A 12,661-nucleotide genomic window follows, 5' to 3' on the forward strand; every position below is an offset into this window, starting at 1 on the left:
CTGTATTTTGAATAGTATAAATATACCAACAAATAAAATATAAAGCAGATATTAGAGAGCAAGCAATAATAATTAAACATCCATAAGGTTTTCAAACATGAGGCAGAATCATTTATGAGTTTGTTAGCCTTCAAATGAGTTATATTACAGTACTAAAGGAAGAAAAGTGCAATCATCCTCTGCAATGCATGAAGAGATTTATTGTCAGCTAAATTGGCTTATTAAATGTAGTAGGATAAATGGACCTTTCTATAGTGCAGTCAGAATCACTAATTCCTGCGGTGACTGTTCAAGAAGTGGTAGCATAATAGAAAAACAAAACAGCAGAACTAGACAGATCAGAGGCTTCAAAATTAAGTACCCTAGCTTTGAATGTCAGCAAGAGATGCTATAAGCAAATACTAAATGTCCTTGGATTGTATCTCTAGTTTGTTGAGCAGGTTAGAAAGAGAAAGATGGATGGGGTGATTACTGAAAGAAACCAAGTTTATGTTCTAGACTCCACTAGAAATTGTCTATGCTCACTGGATGTTCTGCAAAGTAGGTTTTCTCAGCAATACTGGATGTAGGGTCATTTCAATGTCAACTGCTTTTAGTATAAAACTGGATGATGTTTTGCACAGATTTCTTTATAACCATACCCAGCAGCAGCACTGTACATACAAGACTATTCATATATTTGCAGTACTGCTTAGAGCACTGTTGTCAATTATGGACTACCAGGAGAAGGAAAGAGATACTTATTAGGAGGCTTTTGCAAGAATATATTTTGCATAAGTTAATAAAAAAGTTGAAGAAAGAGAACAGGTCTAATCTTACATATTTGTAGATTCTTGTCCTGATGAAATCCTACCTGACATTATTAGAGGTTAACACTAAACACTTCACTACTACCACTATCCACAAGCTGCTCTTAAGGCTATCAAATAAAAATGATAATTGTCTTCTTCTAAAACTTTCCTGGGGTTTTGGGTTGGGTTTTTTTTTTTTAAGCTAGAGGCTAAAATACGTCATTTACACCAGCTGATCATTTCAGGGATATTCAGGATCAGCTTAACTCATCCTCCACTGCAATCAGGGGTATATTATTAAATTCTTTAAAAAATTATGTGATATGTATTGTGAGCAAGCCATAGAATGATTCACCAACTCAGAGCTTCCATATAGTAAAGTTTTAAGTAATTATCCAAATACAAGAAACTTAATTACTGCCACTGAAGCTAAACCTCTTGTCATTAAAAACCTAATAAGTTTCTTATTTACATGTTAGTGGTGGTCCAGACCCTCTGACTGATAATGAAATACATATGACAGCAAAATTTGTACAAGTACCCTGCGATTGCTATGTTAGAAAAATAGGTTTACAACAATTCCAAGCCAAACTCTCCTGAAAGTTTGGAAATGCACAAAAATGTTTAAATATTCTGAGCCTATTAAATAATCACTGAATCTCCACATTTTGATAGATCAGGGAACAAAAGGCTTGTTCTCTGAAGCAGTAACACTTGGGGTAAGAGTATTTGACCTTGCAATGCTCATGCCATGTAGAGAACATAATTACAGATCAGGCCAAAGCAGTGAATAAACATCACTGTAGAGCTCATTTCTAGAAAGCCACTGGTGAGGAAATCCAGGAAAGAAAACACTGCATGGTAAGAGAAAAAACTACTTATAAACTAATTTAAGGAGGAAAATCACTTTCCCTATTATTATTACACAAGACACCCCTCTCCCTTCTCTGTACCCCTTCCCTAATTCCTATATGAAGTGCTGGAAAAATTCTAAAGGAATGCTTGCTTCTCCTCTTGTATAGAGGGATAAGGAACCAATGGGTAAGGAATTTTTGTATAAATAAGAGGAATATAAAATCTTTTCTCTGCTACCCACAGAAATAGCAGCCAGTTTAAAGGGGTAGAAATTTATTGTGTGGTTCACAGGAGATTACACTGGGGAGCAAGTGCAGTTCACAGAATTCAACACTTGCAGACATCCAATCAAAGAACAAGTAAACATACTCAGTTTTATTTATCTTCTACTGTTACAATCTGATATATTGTGGTACATTTCAAGACAATATTTAAAGTCCTTTTAAAGATTCATTCTGTACAAACTGACTTGCAACCTCCCCTGGTTCTCAAAAGCAAACACTTTAAAAAATAAGCTCCTGGTTCTCCTGCCATCCCTCAACCTTCTTTCATTTTTAAGCCCCTCTGTCTGTGCCAGTGCAGAACTGCAGTAATTTGTTGAGACAAAACCTTCAGCAAAAGATTCATCAATAGAGATATAGAAGTAACTTTCCAAAGCTACATTTAGCAGTAAGATTTGTGGAAGGTACATGAAAAGCTTGACAAACCCACCAACTTTGGCATTTCGAGATGCAAACACATCTAATGATAACCAGAATGGAAAGTTCCAGATGAACACAATTTTTTTATTTCACTGAGGCACTTTCCACAGATATTTGCAATTATCCAATTTTTTGTGGCAAAATCATTTATGAATCTGTAACTGATTCTCACTGAAATGTGAAACACATCAGAAATTTTGAAGTGTTTCTAAAGGAAAGTACCACTCACCTTTGGGTGTCTATTTCTCTGGATGCATTGAGAAGCCAGGTGTGCTAACCAGTGATTCTTGTTTCAGGTCAAACTGCTAATAATTCAGTGGGTGAGATATCTGTGCAGGTGGATGTCTCTACTCATCCTGGAACTGGTGAGCATAAAGTCACTGTGAAAGGTAAGTTTCAAACAGCCAACTTTAAAAAGAAAGCAACAACAAAGACCAAACCTCCAAGCCCTACATGCTAAGTGAAACATACCAGTACTAAAATAAAAAATGACAGGTATTATAGTACTTGAGAAACTCTGAGTACACTTCAGGTGATTAGGAGTGCACTTTTTCCTTGCTCAACATCAGCAGAAACCCAGATTATGCAGGCAAGTACTGTCTATGCTTCTCTGTCTAGATAATTTAAAGTTATTATACTAAGTTATAGACTTATAAATTAAAATGTGCCAAATTATACTTCTCAATTGCTTGTACATAATTCAGCTTTTAAAAACTATAGCAAAGCTGAGTGGTGAATGACTACACCAAGTCTTGTGAAGCTGCATTTTTTATAAAATGCCTTTATTCTGCGCAACCTGAATTTCAGAAACACAGGATCATTCAGATTAGTATAAGCTGATTTTTTTTTTAATTGCAGTGAAGGTAGCAGGTAAAAAGAAGCTGCAAATGTAAAGGATTTATAAAATACAAATTTACATTTGATACTTTTGAACCTAAAAGTAATCAGACATCTTCACTTGGGAGGGAAGGGACAAAACATCTCCTTTCCAGGTATTCATATTCCATAGGAAGGCTCTCAGGTCACCTTTCACTGGCTATACCAAGTCATACAGGGTAATTAATTGGAACACCTCCAGTGGAATTGCATCTAACTTCATTTCTTTATAGTTGTAGCAATCAATAACCTAAACTGGCAAACAACAGCTATGTTCAGGCCGTTTGTGGAAGTTTGCATACTGGGTCCCAAATTAAGTGACAAGAAAAGAAAACATGGAACCAAGACAAAGAGCAACACCTGGTCACCAAAGTACAATGAAACTTTCCAATTGTAAGTCTTTTATCTCTAGGAGTTGCATATTTTTTGAAAAATTCGCTAAAATACTTTTGCCTTTAAACCATTAATAACAAAAAACCATCCTAATATAGATATATAGACTCCATTTCAAAATTATTTACTAATTTGTATCTTTGTTGTATATTAAAATGAATGGCAATCACTAAGATTTCTGTCCTACAAAACCTGGTTAAAAAGTATAATTAATTTCCCTACAGAGGAATAATTATTTCTATCCCTAGGAATCTATTGGCCTAGGTATTTTTTTGGACAGACGCATTAGTTATTATTTCTAGATAATGCCTGTAGAGATATCAAAATGTTTATTGGGTTATGCATGTGTTAATAGTATTGTTTAATTTAATCCTTAAATCAGTAAGAAGCTTCCACCTAACCTAGAGTTTTAAATTTAGTACTTCTCTGTCCTTTCCTGAGACCAACTTATTTTCCTCTCCTTACCCTCCAACCCTGACTAAAATGAGTTCATTGTGTCTCACCACAAAGCCCCTTTTGATGCCTGCTACCAGGGATTTTCTGTGAATTTTGAAGCTGATTTAAATTAATGGTGCTGACAGCTGGGGAACCAGCTGAACATTTTTTGTCCTTTCCAGGGAAAGGTAACTGTCTGTTCCAGCTATTAAAAGAATTCTGTTTCTATTCAGGCTGCTGAGAACAGAGGCTCCATCACCAATCCATCTGAAGGGGTTACCTGTGTAGAAAGTTTAAAAGTAGATAACCTGTTGTAACAAAATGGAACCACAAAACTTAAAATACCACTCTCGCTTTAATTTGCCCAAGATTTCTAGAGCAAATTAATTCCTTAGGGGAAATTAAACTGAAGTCCTTGTTCTAAATTCCTATTGTTAATCCTCCCAGCCTGCTGGGTAACGAAGATAAGCCAGGAGCCTACGAGGTGCACCTGTCAGTGAAGGATTACTGCTTTGCGCGGGAGGACCGCGTTATCGGCATGGCCGTCATCCAGCTGCAGGCCATCGCCGACAGGGCCGGCTGTGCCGCCTGGTACCCCCTGCTCAGGAGCATCTCCGTGGATGAGACTGGCCTGACAATCCTTAGAATACTCTCTCAGAGGAACAATGATGAAGTTGCTAAAGAATTTGTAAGACTTAAAACAGAAACGAGATCTCCTGAAGAAACGGCCTAAGATACCCAAGTACTGCAAGATTGTCACCGCCAAGAACATAAATACAACGCTGTTGTCTGACTAGTGCATGCATGTGCAAATCTGTGGGAATGTTTAACTATGTTTTCAGTGTTTGCCAGTACTTATGTACTATATTTGCAAGGTATGTCAAGGAGCTGTATATCTTTTATACTTATTTTGGTCTTTGGTAAAGTAATTGTTCCAATGAAGTGCCAAAACTAAGATTAAGAGTAAATGTTTCATCATATCTTTTTAAATGTTGATTTCACCTCATCACAATTTGATTATTTTTTACCATTTATTAATAAGTAAGTAGCTTTTTTAATTGATAATAGGTTATCGCGGTTAAACTGTGTTGCTTATTCTAAATTAAGTTACATCCCTTACTCTTCTTTTAAAAATGAGGTGTACCTAGTTTTCTTCAAACTCTCATGTTATGCAGGCCTCATTTTAGGTGTCTTACTGATGACTTTTTCTATCATTACTACAGATGCAGTTACTTATAGAAAGTGTTTGTAATTTTATAATTACCAATATAAAGTAATGATTTTTGCATAAAAACTGAAAAGGATGGAAATATTTTATGCTAATCTCTTTTTCCAACCTTTCATAAATATCACTGTGAAGAAATGCTGTTAAAGCAGGTTCTCAAGAAGCTGTGCTTATCAGAGTTTGTTACTGATGTTTGATATCTTGCGATAACTTTGTTCTTCAAAACTGCCACGGTAATATCATATTTGTATTAAAAGAGTAAGTCAGTATCTGTAGAAACAGGTTGCTGTACAGTACAGTATATGTGCTTTCAAAAAGTGATTTTTTAAATGATATGGTACTGTACAAGGGGTAGTAGTTTGGAATATGTAATGCCGGTTTGTGGTTTGTTTCTAGAAACTGTTTATGAGAAGAAAAGATGCTATTAGCATTTTCACTCAGAGTTATTAACGTTGCTTTACATACTTAGCTGTAACATCAGTTAAGTGCTTTATTTCTTTAATTTTTTTTTAGAAAAGTTCAACAGTTTGTACTTATGCAACATTAATATGTATTGCACTAAAGCAAACTCTGTGTCCTGTAAATATATTTAGTGAGGAATTGTAAAATAAAGTATGCAGAAACTGCTTTCCAGTTTTGTCCTTTGATATTATTTATGTAACTCTTGGTTTTATGTGCATGTGAAGCCCATGGAGTGGGCTTACTATATAGCTTTATAATATATTAAAGTATGATTTGCACTGTCTGGAATCTGGCTGTTTTATAAGTGTTAAATTTGATATATCAGTGTCCTAAAAAATATAATGAATTAGGTAGGTGTATATATATATACACACACATATTAAAAAATGGTGTGTAATGCCATACATTTGTCACTGGTTTTGCTCACAAGTGTTTCTCATTACACAGTTTGGAGTTTTCAGCTTTGCTTAGGGAAAAAGTAGCTAAGGGAAGGGAGAACACATAGTTTGTATGCTGATGTCAACTTAATACATGACTCCATGCATATAAACCAGATTCCTTCCAGGAGATATTGGTTAGATGTTTAGGTGAGATTTTAAGGTGTTTAAATATCCTCAGATTTCTTCCTTGAATACTAAGAATTAGATTTATCATAAGTCTATTTAGACATTTAGAGAAGTTATGCAGCATCTTTAGAGAGTTAAGAACACTCCCCTAAGATCATAGATTCCAAATTGTGTTTCTGCCAGGTATAGCCCAAAGTTTCAACAGTAGGCACAGACTCTGTTTACAGTTAAAAAGATTTGATGTAAGAAAACATCAGCAGACTCAGTTTCAAATTCAAAAGGAAAATAATCAAGAGATGAGGTTGTTCCTGGTACAGAACACTGTTGTGGACAAAATGCAAAAAGAATTCCAGAATATGTCATTTTTAGCCCTGTGAATTAAACCAGAAAGGCTAGAGTAAACAGCTTCTGGTTTTTTTACCTGGAGCACTTTCATCATATTTTTCTGTGGTTGTTTATTCTACTGTAGAATGGCACACATTTTAGTGCATAATGTAATCACCACCACTTAACTGTTTATCCCCAGGACTGGGGATGAAGGAATAACAATGAAATCAGTCAAGGCAGGCAATTACTGCTTGTAGCGGTCTCCCTCAGCTGCACACAGCAGAAGCAATCAGGCAAGCTGGTAAAACCATCCCTTATAATCCACAGCTTTATGCAGTACTTCAGTGTTTCACTGTTTCTGACGGAGAAATATTTATAGATCAAAAGTTGCCATGTGGAAGATAAGAGGAAAAAGTATTAACTCTACAGCACAGGACTGCTTTAAACCTTGTTATGAATCAAAATACAAGTACATGCAACAGTGTAGCACAAACATTGGACCTCACACATTTCATGAAGTCAAAATGATTGACATGGAAGAGTTTTCAGTGCTGTTTTAAAAGCTCTTATAATCTATTCTAGGAACGTAAATATCCCATTTTAAAAAATCAACATATGAGAATTTTCTTAATTCAGCTGAGCTAACCTAAGCAAACTGACAGCTGTTCCTGCAGCTTCACTTCTCAGCAACAACTGATGCAACCAAAATCCTACTTGGAATTCCATTTGCATTGGTTAGTTAAGATAGCAAATAAACATATATGCTCTTAGAGAAATAAAGGACAAAAAGGACAGCAGAGAACAGCAAGATTAATTTGAGAATAAATTTTCCATTCTCCAAGGACCATTTACTACATGGAAACCATTTGATGTGCACCTGAAAAGATACATTCAGTGAAGTCTGTCATATGACAGCTCTTCAAGTCAACTGACAGTTTTACATAAAACTGTTCAATAAAGACTGAGAAATATTTTTCCCTTTTTATTTTGTTTGCTAGGATGAAAATGTAATAGCCAAATATAGAAACTGAATTAAATTTTCCTTAAAGAAATTTTAAGCTAATATCTGACAAAATAAGCAAAGATGTAATGTATTATTTAAAATAATATAAGAAACTAAAACTAGCAGCCATTCTGAATCTCAAACACCTTACTTAAAATAGGTTTTTTTTTTCCTAATGCCAATTGAGATGACACCTGAATTAAGAACACAGTGCTGGAACTGGCTTTTCCTTTGCATATGGACACTGAACCCAGGAAACTGCTAAAATATCAAAGGAAAAATCTGCGAGATTGGACTGGATGTGCATAGTTCTTCATACCTTTTATGTCTTCTGGAGACTTAAATTTGCATCAAAATAATCAATTCATGGGTGTTGGGCTATCATCAGGAGGCTCAGCCAGTCCCAGCAGCAAAATATGAAACATTTTTTTAAATCATTTTGTCTGTATCCTGAAAGAATCAGGATTCTTTCATAAAGAATTCCTGACATGTGCAAACACCACCATTTGGCTTAGGTAGACATGACTCTCGTGATTTACTTGAGAAGCTTACAGAAAAAAATAATAATAATAGACCAATCATTTCCATTGTATTTCTTCCATTTGTTTTATCAGTTTTCATTTATATTCTCATGCTAGTGACTGTAGAAATCAAATTTGTAGATAAATACTGTAAACAGAATCATAATTTACCATTACTATATTACTCTGAATTAAATACACATTTCTCACAAATCCCTTGAAATCTAAAGACCTGAACAAATATGAGGAGAATATTAAGTTATTGTATTAAATTAAATTCAGCTAGCAGACATAAAATCAACATAAATGGATTCAATGTTATTTGTAAAATGCAGCTGGGCAAGTGTTGGAAAGCATTCAGCTGTTTACACATGCTTATTTTGATGGTATTCTCATATTATTTTGCATTTTGGCACCAGATTTGTGTGATTGACTTGTACTATGAAAAATTCATAGAAATAAATCTTCAGGAGGTAAATTCTAAATTTTTTAAAAGAAATTATAATCAAGACCTGATACAAACACACGACTGAGACTAATACGCAAAACTGGGATATTCTAAAAACGTGTCACTGTAAGTATTGGTTAAAAGAAAGAAAAATTACAGTTTGTGTCTGGAAAATATCTGTTTCTCCTGGGTGTTCCATGCTGAATGAATGCACACACACACTGCAAAGTATAAATGCATTTCTAAATGTGAATCTATAAAAGCTAAATTGAAGATAAACCCAATAGGCAACCAAGTGAACAAAAGTATCTTTTCAAACAGAGTCTGTAGCTGACAGCTTACCTAAACAAACTTCCTAAGTGACTCAGCCTATGACCATTTCATTGTAAGAATTCAGTTTCATATTTCAAAGACTCCAGCAATTACAGCTGAAAGCCTTCACTATCAGTTTAGCACAATGAATTATTCACTGCAGAAGATGAAATAAGAAGTGGGCATATTGTATACTTTGTAGTGAAAGCCATTAAAACATCATAGATGAATTTTCAACTAAATAAATACAAGATAATCAGAAAAGTTAATCCAAGGAAGTGAAGTCTGCTCTTTAATATTTTTCTGTTTTTTCTACACACTGCAGTCCCAGGGTCCAACCTGCATTGCCTTGGGCTCTCACATAAGTTAACACCCATTTCTCTACGGGGTTTTCTGAGCAGTAGTAGGAGTTCCAGGCAAAGAGGACAAACCAGGGAGCAGCTCAGGCTACAGAACATCTTCTTGAGCTGTTTCCAGCTCTGCTCTGTAAACTGGATACACACTGTTGTCTGACCAAATACACCAAGGAAAAAACAAACCTACACTGGGGTAAGCACAATGGAGCTGTAACAGACCCCACTGAGGCAAAAATCAGAGATCTCCATCTTTACTTGCCCAAGATACACAAGAGCTGCTAACAGTTACTGAGGCAGCTCTAACTTACATTCCATTCAGTTCTAAGAGGGCCTACACATTTTGTTCACTCATGTTTACCCATTTTAGCAAGAGGATTTTTCTTGCCAGTGACAGCACGGACTGCAATGTGAGTTAAGCCTGCAGGCCTGAGGTCATGGCAGTGAGAAAACAAATGTCAATTACTGACTAGCAGAAACAAAAACTGAAAAGAAATTGTGAAAATATGCAGTTTACAGTAGAACACTAATGGAAAACTACAGCAGAGTGAATCCATTCCCCTCCTCTAGATAACAGCCCCTGTATGATGCCTGCTAGATTGACTTGAACTTACAACACGTGGCAGGGCTTTGTCCATAGAAACCACCCAGTGCTTCTGGGCATTACACAGCAGTCAGACATAAAAAACACTTCACAAGCAAATTGGATGCCCAGAATGGCTGGACTGTATGGAATATATTCAGAGGAAAAGATGGAGAGGAAAAAAAAAGAGGAATGGATGTGGAAAAGGGCTGACAGGGAGTGTGGATTCCAACTGCATTCCTTTACTCCTGGCAGAACCAGAAAAGGCTCTGTGATACCAATATGACACAGAAAGGTAGATTTGTCTGTATTTTTGTCATGTTCTAGTCTAGGTCAAGAGTTACTTCTGTTGATTTTAATTTCAGTAGAGGTACAAGACAGAATTTGATCCCTGAGAGGGTCTCCCCCGTCTTTTTGTACTAAGCGGAGTCTGAGTAAATGTGCTCTGCATGTCACTACCCTCTGTTACAAGAAGATAAACGTATTCCCAGCCCAGAAGCCACCATAAACAAGTTCAAGCTACAGAGCCTGCAGATATTATTTCCCTGAATAATAAATATCCAAGATACAACAACATCAATGAGGTGGAATATTCTCTTGAGGAGCTTGAGAAACAACAGCAATTTGGATCTAATGATGCACCAATGTATCAACATGTGAATTTGTACCCAGGAGACAAAAATAAATCAATATGCCCTTAAAACACTCTCTGCATTTCCTGTGTAATTTGCAGAGGAACTCCTGTGCCAGACAGGTTCCCCAGCACAGTGTCCACTCTGAAATCAGGTCAAGTCCTTCGTTCTCCCCTGCTCAGCAGTAAAGACAAAGCATTGCAGGAACTACTGAAGTGAGCTGGAGTCAGTAGCAGCAGTGAACTTAACTCCTACCAAATATGCTCTGTGATGTCCAACAGTCCATATAAAAACAGCACATCTTCCCTTTCCTATAGAGAACTTCATTTCTGATCAGGGAGAAATTTCATAGCAGAAAAAATAGAACCAAAGAATGCTGTTTTACACTTCACAATAACTTACTACACTTATTAGATGGAAACAAGGAAGAGTGTAACTCTAAGTACATATCCTCCTCTGTCAGAAGGAAATAAAACTTACACACAAAATTCATTGCATGAATTGAAGCTCTTTAAAAGAATAGAAATAATAAATACATAGAAAAATACTCATAAACAGCTTTGAATTTTGGCAAACGTTGTTATTTAGACTGGCTGGCTAAATAATCTGTGAGAAGGGGTTAAATCTTTGTCAAACACTCCAAGTGAGCTATTGAGGCTAGTGCCAGCTAAGAGAGTCCTGTCTGGCTGGATGCAATGCCTAGAATCAGCTTATTGAAACACAGACCAGGTTTAAAATCCAGCATGTCAAACATTGCTAATGGAAACAAACACAGTCAACTGCAGTATTTGGAGAATAGCATCTGCTTTTGTGCAGAGAGCAAAGTGAACACAGAGGAGAAGACAATTTTCTCTAGACAGAGGAGAAAAGCCTGGAACAGTATCATTACTTAACAGCAGCAGCTTGTGGATGGCAGTGTTAAATAAAATATTGCTGAAAAACAGATACCTAAAAACCAAAACAAGAGACATTGCAGTAGGAAGGGCAGAGTTGAAAGAAAAGGGCCCATGTAACAAAGACTGTGCTATTCTAAATCAGACCTGCCACCTAGAGAGTCCTTTGAGTCCTTTCAACTGTAAATTATTGAAACAGACTGATAGAGGATAATTAGCACACATCTATATACCAAGGTGACTGTGAATAAGAAAGAAACAAAGGAAAAAACCCAAAAACCTCTTCAGACCATCCTGGAAAGGAGTTATAGTAGGAGGAATAAAGTTCTAGATTCATTCTGAAATTCCATTATAAGAACACTTTCAGTATCTCTTTAGCCAATAAATAATAAGCAAGCAGTGCAAGAGACTTTTCCCATTCTTTCTGCTCACCCTCCAAGCTCATAAAAGGTTTGTTATCAGAACACTTTTGTAGAAATTAAAAATGGCTTCTGAACTCAGCAGTAACAAACACAACACAGCAACTTCTACTATGTAAAACTATAATCATACAACATTATAATACCAAATCAAATTACCAAATCAAAATACCAAATCAAAACCAAAATAAAATTACAGGGACATACACAGGTCCCCCAAAACCACTGATATGAGTTGACTTTGTCCAGTCAGAGGTAAGAGCAGAGTGAGTGAAGGGGCTGCAGGGACACCAGGTCACAGCTTCCATAGTGCTTTGATCTTATGTGATTTACCCACAACCATAATCTTCTGAGGCAAGCAATATCCCATCATTCACACACAGAAAGACTGAGGGAATAAGATTAAATTTTTTGTTTAAATTATAAAGGGCAGGCAACAACATCAGAATTTAAACTCAGGCAACCTTAGATTCCAAATTTATGCTCTAAGCATTGCACCTTGTTTTTCACTCAAGGAAAGAGAAAAAATTCTATTACCCCAAAAGGCTGAATACTCTCCAAAATTCACAGAACTAAATTCACAGAACTATTTAAATTCATTAAGCTAGAAGTGCAAATTGGCATCCAAATTTAAAATTAAAAACTGCCAAGATTTTAATTCAGATTTAACATGCTGTCTGAGCTGTGATTATACTGAATTTTAAATTAAGTTGCAAAGAGCTGCGTATAATATTTTCCTCCAAAAAAAAAAAAAAAACAAGGAAGAAAGAATTATGTGCTTGTGGTTTAGTGGAGGGGGGGTTGTTTATTTATCTTAGCATTTAACATATAGAACAACAAGCAGCATATCTGGTACAGCTATCCTT

The 12,661-nt window shown here is 35.9% G+C and overlaps 1 protein-coding gene across 2 annotated transcripts in view; it reads left to right on the forward strand.

Annotated features, from left to right (window-relative positions):
- Positions 1 to 5,944, forward strand: part of UNC13C (unc-13 homolog C) — a 121,442-nt gene extending 115,498 nt beyond the window's left edge. For both annotated transcript variants that reach the window (XM_059482281.1, XM_059482279.1), the window contains 3 exons: positions 2,644 to 2,736; positions 3,457 to 3,616; positions 4,499 to 5,944. In XM_059482281.1, coding sequence (XP_059338264.1) covers positions 2,644 to 2,736; positions 3,457 to 3,616; positions 4,499 to 4,784 — 539 coding nt within the window. In that variant the 3' untranslated portion in view covers positions 4,785 to 5,944. The remainder of the gene's footprint in view (positions 1 to 2,643; positions 2,737 to 3,456; positions 3,617 to 4,498) is intronic.
- Positions 5,945 to 12,661: the final 6,717 nt, after the last annotated feature.

Source organism: Ammospiza nelsoni, chromosome 14, assembly GCF_027579445.1.
Source record: "Ammospiza nelsoni isolate bAmmNel1 chromosome 14, bAmmNel1.pri, whole genome shotgun sequence".
Taxonomy (NCBI): domain Eukaryota; kingdom Metazoa; phylum Chordata; class Aves; order Passeriformes; family Passerellidae; genus Ammospiza; species Ammospiza nelsoni.